The 12245-nt window shown below is 51.4% G+C and overlaps 2 protein-coding genes across 2 annotated transcripts; both read right to left on the reverse strand.

Moving 5' to 3' along the window:
* Nucleotides 1-489: 489 nt before the first annotated feature.
* On the reverse strand, nucleotides 490-2610 carry SPBR_00318 (glucose repression regulatory protein TUP1; the record flags this gene model as incomplete). The annotated part of the gene is made up of 4 exons (XM_040758637.1): nucleotides 490-720; nucleotides 820-2170; nucleotides 2300-2381; nucleotides 2469-2610. 4 exons carry the CDS (start codon nucleotides 2608-2610, stop codon nucleotides 490-492), a joined length of 1806 nt encoding a protein of 601 aa, XP_040618701.1.
* Nucleotides 2611-7752: 5142 nt separating this feature from the next.
* SPBR_01002 (spore germination protein) lies at nucleotides 7753-8434 on the reverse strand (the record flags this gene model as incomplete). Its single annotated transcript, XM_040759321.1, has 2 exons — nucleotides 7753-8118; nucleotides 8195-8434. The coding sequence occupies 2 exons, from the start codon at nucleotides 8432-8434 to the stop codon at nucleotides 7753-7755; spliced, it is 606 nt and encodes a 201-aa protein (XP_040618702.1).
* Between the last annotated feature and the right edge of the window lie 3811 nt (nucleotides 8435-12245).

The following is a 12245-nucleotide window of genomic DNA, read 5'->3' on the forward strand; positions in this document are numbered from 1 at the left end:
GCGTTCTTTCCTCCAAAACGCCATAAACCTTGTCTTCGTTTCCCCTTTGCCTCGCTTCCCAACCTTTTCTTGTCCTTGACATCGAAGTTTGCGCAACATAAATCAAAGAGAGAAAAGTCAAAACGACAGGGTAGGATCAACGGCAGGCTTTGTTTACGAAACGCGAAACGTCCATAAACAGGAAGGTACCTTGGGATAACCCAGGGGCAAACAATAGGACAAAGATAAAAAACAAGACAATTCAAAAAAAATCAAAAGCAGACAATCAAAAAAAAAACTTAAAAAAAAAACAAAAAACTTAAGCCTTGAAAACGGCCAAGGATTAGAAAAGGGGACAGAAAGTACAATTCAACACCTGAAAAGGGGGGAAATACAATAAAAACAAAAACAAATACATGATAAAATAAGAACCAGGTAGACAATTGGGAAAACACATAATAAAAACACGAGCTCGAACAAACTACATGAGATTGTAAAGGTCGATGTCTTCTAGCTGTGGTAGCGGCCGTACGACCAGATACGAGCGCGCATGTCGCCCGAGCCAGTCGCAAAGTAGCCGCCCGTCGGGCTGGGCGCGACGGAAATGACCGAGTTCTTGTGACCCTGCAACATAAGCTGGGTATGACCGGTGCGGGGATCCCAGAACTGGACACCGCGGTCCTTGGAACCAGACAGCACCCACTGGGCGTCGGGGGTGAGAGCGACAGAGAGGACAAAGTCCTGTAGATGTTAGTCATGAAAAAAGAAACAAAGTTAAGAACAAAAAAGAGAAACAAAATCAAATAAAAGAATAAAAACGGGGGGGGGGATGAGACTCACCCGATGGCCTTCAAAAGTCCGCACGCAGCGGCCTCCCTTCGGTCCTTGGTTGGAGATGCCGCGGGGCGCCGCCAGCTCCCACATCTTGATTGTCTTGTCAAGACTGCCAGACACGAGGTCCTTGCCGTTGGGCGAGAACGCAACGCTGTAGACACTATCCTTGTGACCGTCGGGGCCCTCCAGCCGCTCGACAAGGTAGCCTTGCTGAATGTCCCACACGCGGACGCTCTTGTCCAGAGAGCCAGCGGCCACGTACTTGGTGTCGGGCGAGATGGCCACAGTCGTGACGCCGTCCTCGATAGTGAGGGTCAAGATGCTCTGGCCATTCTCAATGTCCCACAGGCGAACGGTGCGATCGCCACTACCCGATGCAATCGTACGGCCGTCGCGCGCAAAGTCGAGCGAGTAAATATCTTGCTCGTGGCCTGCGAACGTGTTGCGGATCGTCCGCGTCTGGATGTCCCACACGCGGATGAGCTTGTCCTCGGCACCCGTGGCCAGGTACTTGCCGTCAGGGCTGAAGCACACGCTGCGGATGTACAGGTCGCCGCCGGTATCCACAGCCTCGTCCTGCAGCACGCAGAGCTTCTCACCCGTCTGCACATCGTAGATCTGGGCGGAGCGGTTGCAGCCCGTGGCCACGTACTTGCCGTCGACGCTGAAGCGGACACAGCACACAACACTCTCGTGCTGCAGGGTGTGAACCAGGTCGACGTCAATGACGCGCGGCACCTGCTGGTTGAAGATAACAAACCAGTCGTCGCGCGTCTTCTTGTAGTGCGCAGGAAGGCGCTCGGGGTCGAGGTCGCCCAGCGAGTTGTTCGAGTGGCCGGCGGGGGCCATCTGCATGCGCGCATGGTCGGGCGTCGGGTGCGACGCGACCTGAGGCGACTGGTTGGGGCCGGGGTACGGTACCGGGGTGTTGATCTGGGGCGTGGCAGGGCCACCGGGGGGAGGGCGACCGATCGGGCGCTTAACGGGACCGGGCGAGTTGGTCGCCGGGGGCTGGGACTGGAAGCCGCCCGGGGCGGGAGGCTGGCCGTAGCCCTGCTGGCCGAAGGGGTTCTGTTGCGAAGGTGGCGGGGGAGGAGGAGGGGGGGGGCCCTGGAGGCCTGGCGGCGGCTGCTGCTGCATCTGGTGTTGAGGGGGCTGCTCCTGAGGAGGCGGCGGCGGCGCAAGACCAGTCTGGCCGCCTTGTCCTGCGATGATAGCGCCAAAGACATTGCTACCCATACCCAGGCTCGGGGGTTGCGGCGGGCCGCCATGCTGCGGGGGTCCGCCCATGTGGCCCTGGCTGGGGCCGCCACGCTCGCCAAGCTGGCGACGGAGAACGGCGATTTCCTCCTCGTACCTACAAGCACGGGTTAGTCGTGTCCAGTCCAGTTGTTCTCCCACAAGACGGCATAGCACGAATTGCTTCGGCATTGTTGGGATGTGCGTCGTGCCGTCGACGGTCAAGTTGGGAGTGGCGGTCGCTTACTTCTGCTTGAGGCTCATGTGCGTCTGCTCCATGGTGTAGACCTTTTCGCGGATGAGCTGCATCTCGTTGACCTGTGCTTGAACTAGAGAGGGCGCAAAAGGAGCCCCGGTTAGCCAATCTGTCATTCACAAAGGAACAGACCGCGAGGGAGACTATCACGGGCACTTACTCTGATGCTCGTAGTTCTCACTGGCGCGCATCTGGGTCTCAAACTCGGTCCGGATCTGGTCGAGCAGCTCGGTCAGGCGGCCGACGCCATTGCTCGGGGGCACGGCGCCCATGCCCCGGTGACCACCACCGTACATAGACATGATGCGCGAAAGAGCGGGATGGTATAAAACGCAAATAGAAAAGAAAAAAAGAAGAAAAAAGAAGTTAAGGCCCGATGACAATGGTATTGACGATGATGGAAAGAGTGCGCGATGCTAAGCCGCTATTTATGCGAAATATGTGATGATGCCTGCAAAGGAACTGGCGCGTGTCGCAATCGTCGAATCAAAAAAGCGATGGACACTTTCGCGGTCGTCGTCGTCGTTAAGGCAGGCACGTCGTCGAGATGAATTTGGATGAAGGCGATGAAGGCGATGAAGGCGACGAAGAGTGCCAACGGACGGGGAGGGGGGGAGTCGTAGCCAGGGAAGGGCTGCCAAGCTAAAAGCAATGACAGAGAGGGAGAGAATGAAAAGAAACGAAACGGAAAAGCCGACGCTGTCAGAAAACAATGACAGAGCGCCTCCGATCGCGTGGCAATAGGCGGACGATGAGGAGGGACAAGACTTGATGATGGAACCACTGTCGAGGTGGGTGATTGAAGCGGAGAGAGAAAGGAGGAGCGAGGAGGACGAAAAGTGGAAGGGAGAAAAGAAGGGGAAAAAATTGATAGACTTGGGATGGTTTTGGCGATGCTCTTTGCTTTGTGTCTCCTCTGGCTGGGTGCACGGAAGCCACGACCAGCGGTACACACGCTACGCAGACGCACCAGCAGCTCGTGCTAACTAGGGGGGGGGGGGGGCATGGTGGACGAGATGGTGGGTGGATTTAGGGTGGACTAGGGTGGATGGGGGGTGGATGAGAAGGTAAAGCTGTCGTGTTTGAGGGGGGAGAGTGAGGAAGGAGCGAGGCAAAACAAGGGCAAAAAACGCAAGAGGCTGGGTGGAGGAAAGCTTGGAGTTTCGGTTAGACCAGGTCGGCTAAGGGGTCCAGTTTTACCGAAAGGAGCTAGTGCTGTATATTTTATCGATTTATTCCGGGCGGGTTTCTCGTTCTGGAAGGAACAGTGAGGAGGAAAATAGTTCCGAGAAAGCAACGAAATTCGAAAAGGACTGCGATGTATGACAATCGGCGTTCGCCATATATGTATGTGCACTCTGTTTCTTGTCACGGCACGGCGGACAACGACTGGGTAGTTGACGCCATGAAGCCGCAGCCAACGGACACAATATGAATGGAGATAGCGCACGCTGGAACGAAACGAGATTATGTGCACGTTGGCGGGCAGTTGGGCGAGTACCAAAAAGCAGATATTGGCCATGACGAGTACGGGCGGTGCTTCGTCCTTTGTACGAAAGACGAAAGGCTGTACGACGTGATACCACGCAAAGATACAGCAAGGGATGGAGATGCAGAGAGCTGAACACAGGATACGCCCAAGGAGGGCGAATATGTCGTGTTGACAATTGAATCGAACTTTGTTCTTGTTCTTTCCCGTTGCAGTTTGTCGAGTTTGCCGCCGTAGCGTTGTTCTCTCTTATTCGTACTTACGTATCGTATTTTGCACAGCGGCGTGAGAGATATGTGCGGGATGTGTGCAGAGTACGGAGGGACTTCCTCGGTGGGCCGTGCTTCCACGCCACAGGGAAACAACAGCCCTGGATCTCTGTTCTGTCCCTTTTTGTCTTGTGCTGTTTGCTGCGCGTATGGGAGTCGCAGGCAGGTGGAGACGAAGGCACAGCCAGAGTGGGGCTATGGAGCTGGAGAGACGAAAGGAGGAAAAAGGAACGGAACCTGCAAGAATGAAGGATGGAAGCCGTGGCCACCAGCCAGGTAGGGGTTCCACTAATCGTAGCGCGCAGGAAGAAAATTGCCCACTGTTAGTTCATGGCCAAGGCAGGTGCCACCCATTTGTATGCAACCGGGCGTGGACTATGTACGACAAGGTACATACATTGTAGCCATGTGTACTACTATGTACTCATATAAAAGTTCGTACTAGTTTTACAGATAGTGGGTATAATAATACATAATTATACACCTCCGCGACCTCGCCCGACATGTGCTGCTGCCCTGGAAAAGGGAACCACCCGAAAGCGTTCGCAATTGTAAGGGACGTAACCTACGCGCAATGTGTATTCTGTGTCACGGCTTATGGGACGGTCGCCCAATGTACCAATGTACCAATGTACCTTTCTGCCCCCTGTCCGGTTCTGGTCGAGTGTTTCTTGCCGCCTCATCTCTTCATGCAACCTCGTCCTCCTCGTCTTCACGCTACGCACGCCAACACTGTTGCCTTGGTGGACGGCCTTCCGATTGTGTCTATCCCTCACCTTCCATCTCCACCGTCCGTGGTTCCTCTTCAAGGTGATCACAAGACATGAAAAATGGAGGCCGAATGGGCAGCATGTCCAAGAGCGTCGCACCGGCTTGCCCCGTCAACTTGCACCGTCGACTTACTTTGCACACGCTTCGCTGTGCTCTCCTGCCACCTCAGTCTCACCGGGCGGTTAGACATGATCTGCGGTGGTAGGGGAAAGTGCACGAGTCAGCTCGGTGGCACATCCCAAGGCGCCATCCAGCACAACAAGGTTGGACGGGATGGTTGGAAGCAAGCCATGCCTTATCCTGGACCTATCCCATGACGCAAAGCACGCCCCAACTGTTGCTTTGTGCCTCTGGCAAAACAAAACCGGCGACCCAAAGTCATGGGCGCATATGCATGTGCTTTGTGGGACGTAATCTTCTGCAAAATGGTCATATTGTGAATGCACATGTTGGGTGTTTCTCCGTATGGGGTGTGTCGTATCTTTCTCTTGTTTTGCCCTTGTTCCGTCCTAGTATCTTGCCTATCCTGAGTAACGAACGGAACGGCGTGGTCGCTGGACTAGACACGGGATCAAAAACAGATTGAGGCGAGCGAACCAAAAGCAACCACCCGTGGACTTTAAAAAAAAAAAAAAAAAAAAAAAAAAAAAAAAAAAAACGAAAAAAAATGAAACGAAGTAAACAAAGTACTTTGCATTCCGTACTCTCTAACAAAGAGCAAGGTTGTTGTTTCGCGTGCCGCGGGCGACCAAACCCGAAAGGACCGGGCAGACGAGCAGAGAGATGTGACAGAGAAAGGGGGAGGGGGGGAGTGTAGACAAACGAGGGGATTTTGGCTACGGAACCAACCAGACGAAGGAGACGGTCGACAGAACGAATGTGGTAGCACATTGTGCTGGGCATTGCTCTGTTTCGCAGTGTATGTACGTGCGAGCGTGCATGCGTGCGTGCATACGATGCTTGTCGCCCTGCATCGCAGCTTGCAGATTGCATGGCCCATACATGCAGGCGTACGGAGAATCTATCTCAGTGTGGGTATGCAGGCGACGCATTCTGGCCTTTCCTATTTGGTTATCAAATGGGGGTGTAGGTTGCAGCGACAATGCGGACCTGTTGTGCTTCTCTTGCATTTTGCATGTTACATGTTTGTGCATTTGCAAGGTGCATTTTAGGCTGCAGTTTTCATCACGCAGGAAGACATCACAAATATCGCCCGAATTGCACGAAAACAAGCATCGTCGAAAGCAACCAAGGGGTATGAGAATAGGAAAGTTGGACTGATGAAAGAAAAAAGCGGTCGGTGGTTTTAAAAGGCGTGTGTGAAAAGAATTGCCTACTATGTGTTGCGGTGTCGGCTTTTATGTCTCTTTGATTCGGGCAAACGGGGGGTGGGGGGCCAGGTTGTGTAGACCTGCGTTGTGCTCAAACAAATATTTGCCTCCTTGTCTGTTTTGCAGCCGGGTCTGGGCAAAAGACTCGCTCCCAATCCTCCGCATAAATGTTGACTCTCAACAGAAGAACGTGGATGGCCTAATACGTGACTTTATTTTCATCCAAACACAAAGCAATACCATACCGGCATGCACAAACAAAGAATAACAGGATTGGTTTCCGTCTTTTTGTTCCGTAAATGACGGGTTCGCATGCAACAGCTAAAACCGTCGATATTAAAATTCTAGCTCAAAATGTAAATTGAAAATAAATTAGAACTCGTAAATAAAATGGGCTTAATAAAGGAGATATTGTACGGGGATGAAGAGCAAATCTACTACTTGATATCAATATGCGGGTAGTATCAAGTCGACTACGGGTTGATATTGTACGGTTCAGGGGAACAAGTCAAAAACTTGAGAGATGGGCAATTATGTTTCTAGACCCGGATTATCGTGGCCTTTCATGCTGCCCGTCGTAGATATGTGATCCCTTCACTCCGCCGCTGACTATGATCGTCCATGACCGGATGCTTATCAGGTATCCCGGCCAGAAGGCCACCTTCATACAGAGGATGAGTGGCTTGAGTTCCGTATAACGATCACTATCACACTAACCAAGAAACTATTTAGTCGCATGTGCCTTTCATCATTCTATCCATTGACATTGAGATCCTTTTTCGACTTTTTTTGGGGTTTTATTTTATTTTTTATTTTATATATACGGACCGTTTTCTTTAAACAAAAGCACACTTGCCAGACAGAGTAAGAGGGAAAAAAGCGGACAAAGCATGGAGGGCACTCAAGACAGGAGTAAAAAAGACTTTAGTTCGAACCGGGAAGGGGATGGTATAACAATGCCTCGCAGCCTCTTCAACCTCCCAAGACTGCTATCTCTCGCTCTTATTCTCTGCAACAAGAGCAGCTCCAATGTGCAAGACCGATGACGCGCCCAAGACAAACAACCAGCCAGCAGAGAGACAAACTGATTTGAGTTGAAGAAGAAGAGAAAATAATCCCTCGGAAGAAGGCAGGGGGCGTGGGCCCTAGAAGAGAAAAATTGATAAAGAACTTGGTAAAAAAAGATTCCGAACTTTGTCAACCTAGCATCCTTCAGAGGTTGCCTCTCGAGCTTCGTTTCACGGAAACTAGAGAGGAGTCTTGGGCTGGAAGGCATTAAGAGCAGAGCGGTAAGGGAATCAAAAAAAGAGAAGAGAAATATAAAAAAGGTTTAAATAAAAAGAAATAAAACTCAAATTGGACTGTGCCCCCTTCCGCATCTGGTTCGCATTTGTCTGAACATTGGCGCACCTTCATAAGAATATTCGAACTTAACACAAACAAGAGGTGCTCGTAACATAGAAAAAGTACAGGAGAAGCGGATTGGAAGAGAAAAGGAAGTCGAGAGGACGGAAGTGAAAAGAAGATGATGAATAGAGGGTCATCGTCTTCTTCCTGTCAAAAAAACAACTACACACAACAAACCTAGTTGTGCTTGCCAGTCTTCTTGCCAGCGTGATGGGGTTCACGAGCCTCAACCTCATCACGAGCATGCTTGCCAGTCTTCTTACCAGCATGGTGAGGTTCACGGGTCTCGACCTCATCACGAGCGTGCTTGCCAGTCTTCTTGCCAGCGTGGTGAGGCTCACGGGTCTCGACCTCATCACGAGCCTCAACCTCATCACGAGCATGTTTGCCAGTCTTCTTGCCAGCGTGGTGAGGCTCACGAGCCTCAACCTCATCACGAGCATGCTTGCCAGTCTTCTTGCCGGCATGATGGGGCTCGCGGGCCTCGACCTCATCACGGGCGTGCTTGCCGGTCTTCTTGCCAGCGTGATGAGGCTCGCGGGTCTCGAGCTCAGCATCAGCGCTCGCGGGCGTGCTTGCCAGTCTTCTTGCCGGCATGATGAGGCTCACGCGTCTCAACCTCGACGTCCTCATGTTCGTCACGGGCATGCTTGCCGGTCTTCTTTCCGGCGTGGTGCGGCTCGCGAGTGTCGATCTCCTTCACCATCGGGACGGCCATGGCCGGAGCGGCGAGGGCGATGAGCGAGGCGACATTGCGGGCAGACAAAGCCTTCACACCGCTGGAGGGCTGGAAACCGTACACGGCAGACGTAGCAGCCAGGCCACCAAGGACCAGCTGAGCGAGAGTAGGAGTGTGCATCTCGAAGATATAAATAAAAAAAGATGGGAGGAGGTGAGAGGAGGTGGGAGGAGGTGGGGTGGTAGTGAGCGTGTTTGCGAGAGTTTCAAAAGAATTGAGAAGGTTTAGAAAAAGACAGTAAAACTTTGCTGACCGGCAGCTGAAATAAATAATATGTACAGCTTGAAAGGAGTGGTTGCAAAGAAGAGAAAAGCAAGAAGAAAAGTAAACAATTCCGAGTCAATAGACACCAGCGGGATGAAAAACAAGAAAAGAAAAAAAAGAAGAACGAGAAAACGAAGCTTTGTTATCGAGAAGTGAGTTTTGGCCGGATATATAGGAAAATCAGAGGCGATGAGGAAAAGATGAGCAAAGGCACGATGTGGGACACATTCTAAAGGGAAAGGTGAAGAGAGGACAAAAGACTCTTGCTCATCAGACATGTTCAACCAGAGGGGATCAACACGTTCGGTCGGCTACTCTTGCCCATCGACCACAGCCTGCGTAAATTTTCTAAACCTACCCCCTTTGCTTGCGTGCTCTTGTGTGCTTGTGCTTCTATGTTTGTGTAAGCGTGCGTCTCTGTTCCCCAGTCAGTCTGGCACAAACACAATGTTAGAGAACAAGGGCGTGATGGACGGGCAGTGACTGCGGTGTAGGGCGTGGAGTTGGCCGACGAGACAATGCTTCAAACCTGATCGGTGGAGTCGAGACGTGTCTCACGATGGAAACTGTCAAAGGGTGCACGGTGTACCATTGGCTATTGACGGGCTGTTACCGGTTTGCTGATGACTTTTGGACAATGTTTCCTAGTTTTGTCGAACCGAGACCTGTCGGGGACCAGGGGGGGGCGGCTGGTGGTAAAGGGCAAAAGGCCCATGTCCGGGGCACGAGCTTTGCCGCCAATGCTTGGTTTCCGATATTTTTGTACTTGGGATTGTCTCCTTCTGGTTTTATATCTTGGCATGAAGAAGTAACTCTGGAACATCCACAGTACACGATGTTCAAAGAAACACGGGTCGACAATGCAATCCACTTGAGAAATCATTGAATGCGGACATGGGATGGATATGCTAGAAAGAATGTTGAGGGAGCGACAAGAGGGAATCCTCTTTGTTCATGAGGCTTCTACTCATCACTTTCTTTTGACTATGCTCCTGTCGTCTTTTTTTTCTTAACTTCTTGCTGTGTTGCGGTATACCTTCTCTTTGTGTATCGTTTGAAACCCATCATCGGCTATTATTGCTGACATCGAGTGTAGGATGAGAGAGCGACGGCAGAGGGCCGTGTTTGGGGGATAAAGTCTCTGTGGATTTGTGAGGATTACGCGAGAGTGGATAGGATTGATCGTCGGACCTGTTGCCAAGGGGCATCAAAAAGAACAAAGGGAAGGCGAGACGACGAGACAGTGGCAGACGAACCAGCGAAAACACGGGAAGAGCTGCGGCAATGGGACACACAGTCTTGGCAACCCCATACCTCCTTTTTAATGCCTTGGTTGAGCTCCGAGCGGCACCCCGAAAGAGTAAAAGGGAGGGACAATAACAACCAGCATTATGAAGGCCAGGTATGGCATCCGGATATCGAGTCGAACAAAATGCATGGCACTGGGAATGTATCGGGTTTGGGAGAAGGGAAGATCAAAGACTGGAAGATAGAGTTAGCCTCGTTACTTGTCAGAGGTGTGAACGAAACATAGATAAAGGCTAGGCAATGAAAACGTGCCGGACAAATACATGACGAGGGCTCACATCTAAATCGATTAAGCGGCACAAGGCACACGGGCCTTTGCCAATAGGCTTGTAGACTTGCATCATCAGATTGCGTATGTGTACGGAGTATGCTTCTGTGGGCGGTAGCTTGGAACGGCCTCGGGACCTTGCGCCTGGCCTGTTCTAGGAGACGGCTTCCCGTATCCCGATGTCGTATTCGGTAGATACATCTGGTGTCACTCGTAGATAGAACCGTAATAGACGAAAAAAGAATGCCGAAAGAACTTGGAGGGTGGTGCGCACTGGCGCTTTGTTGACGCTGAGAGTGGAAACTCAGTGTTCTGGCCAGACGAGGCTCAACTGGCGCTGACACAGAAGCTAAAACATCGTTGGGCCTGAAAAGGGACAAGTGGAGAAAGGTCGAGGCTGGGGTGATTGATTGATGGAAAAGAGCGATGCGAGCTCACAGTCACAGGATGTGCCACTGCTGGGCTGACAAACGAGGAGAACGGGATGCCCGCATAGACTTACGAGAGACAAACGGCCCAGAGGGCGGTTTTGAAGAATGAGAGGGGCGGGCAGAACAGCTGGGGACGATACTCGAAAAGGACGATGATGCTATGTTGGGTGTGAGACGGCAACTTTGGAGAAAAGGAGAATAGGAGAGAATGGGCGAGGCCGACGAGATGGGGTTTGAGGGCGAAATGCGACACGCTCATTGGTTGTGGCAGGCTGAAACAGTGCCATTCAGGAAGGAGCGTCTGTGACATCGAAACGACAGAATGGCAAGCCCAACCATCGTATTGAGGTTTGGTTGCATAAATGGCAGGCGCGACGGGTTTCAACCAGTTCAAATGGCACAGTGATGCTCGGTCGAGCTCTTTCCTATTTCACACAGGAGCGATGAGGGTCTTAAGACTGGGATATTTTTGTTGCACCAGGCCCTGTTCAAAGCTATTTACGTCGTCCATACAGAAGTAGTTTTGCAACTCAACACCGAGCCCGCTGGTCGTGATACAAATGCGACAGCGCCTGCTTTGGTGGAAGAACTATGTGAATGAAACCGTCAAGTAGCTGACAAGTTCTTTACTTCTCGATGCCTTGATTACCGGTAACCATTTACTGTCCAGGAAACCCCCTTTTCACGAGCTGAAATTACATCACGGATTTCCAAGGGCCATACCAGCAAGAATGGCGAAGCTTCTCTCATCGACGGCTAAGACGGGACAAGGCAAATCTGATGGTCATATGTTGACACTGCGTTCCTGACGATCGTCCAGCTCCATCGCACCCATCAACCATTGCTCGATGGCCTTGTGCCTCACAAAGACCCTCGCCACATGGTATTTGTGCCGTGCAGTGTCCAGGTCGAGAAACGGCGGGTGGGACCCCTGAAAATGGCCAGCCCCAGTTTTTGTGTTAGTTGTCGACCAATAGTAGTGTTACGACCCTCGTCGTTCCAGATTGTGGACATCAAACGTTTCAACATCGCTTCACCTTTCCTTACAGACGGTAGGTCACGCTGAAAAGGTTTTCTGTTTTGTCCTTCTCTATTTTCAATTGCTTCCCACTAGGCGTGCTTTGATTTTGCTGAAACTCAGCGACCGACCACCTGCCACCACTTGTTTCTATTTTTTTTCTTTTCTTTTTTTCTTCTTCCCCCGTTACCCATTGCTTTCGCGTCAACATTTCCAATGTCATTTCTTCCACGACGTGCCTGGTGCTCGTGATCTTCTTCCATTTTGTCGAGCCATTCGTGCGAGCCTGCTCATCCTCTGTCGCTCACTTTTCCCCACGTTTGCTCCCTCGTCGTCCCTTGGCTGTCGGTTGGTTCACCGTATCTCTTTATGCTATTCCGTCTTTGTCCTTTGTGGCTTGTTTCCGTGTCTTCTACTGAAGTATCTCTGTCCATCTCATTCCTTACCGTGCACTCTGCGAGTTGCCCTTCTCACGACTAATTTTGTCTCTTGGCCATCTCCTTCATTTCTTAATCTGAACTCGCTTCTCCTTACCTTTTCTTTGTCAAGTTGAGTGTTCTTTGACCAGTTTTGACGATCTTGACTGGTCTCTGCGACCCTCTTTCGCCCTTTTCTTTTTATCTGTCGTGCTGTGCACGACCG

The sequence above is a fragment of the Sporothrix brasiliensis genome (genome assembly GCF_000820605.1).
Source record: "Sporothrix brasiliensis 5110 chromosome Unknown Cont19, whole genome shotgun sequence".
Lineage (NCBI taxonomy): Eukaryota > Fungi > Ascomycota > Sordariomycetes > Ophiostomatales > Ophiostomataceae > Sporothrix > Sporothrix brasiliensis.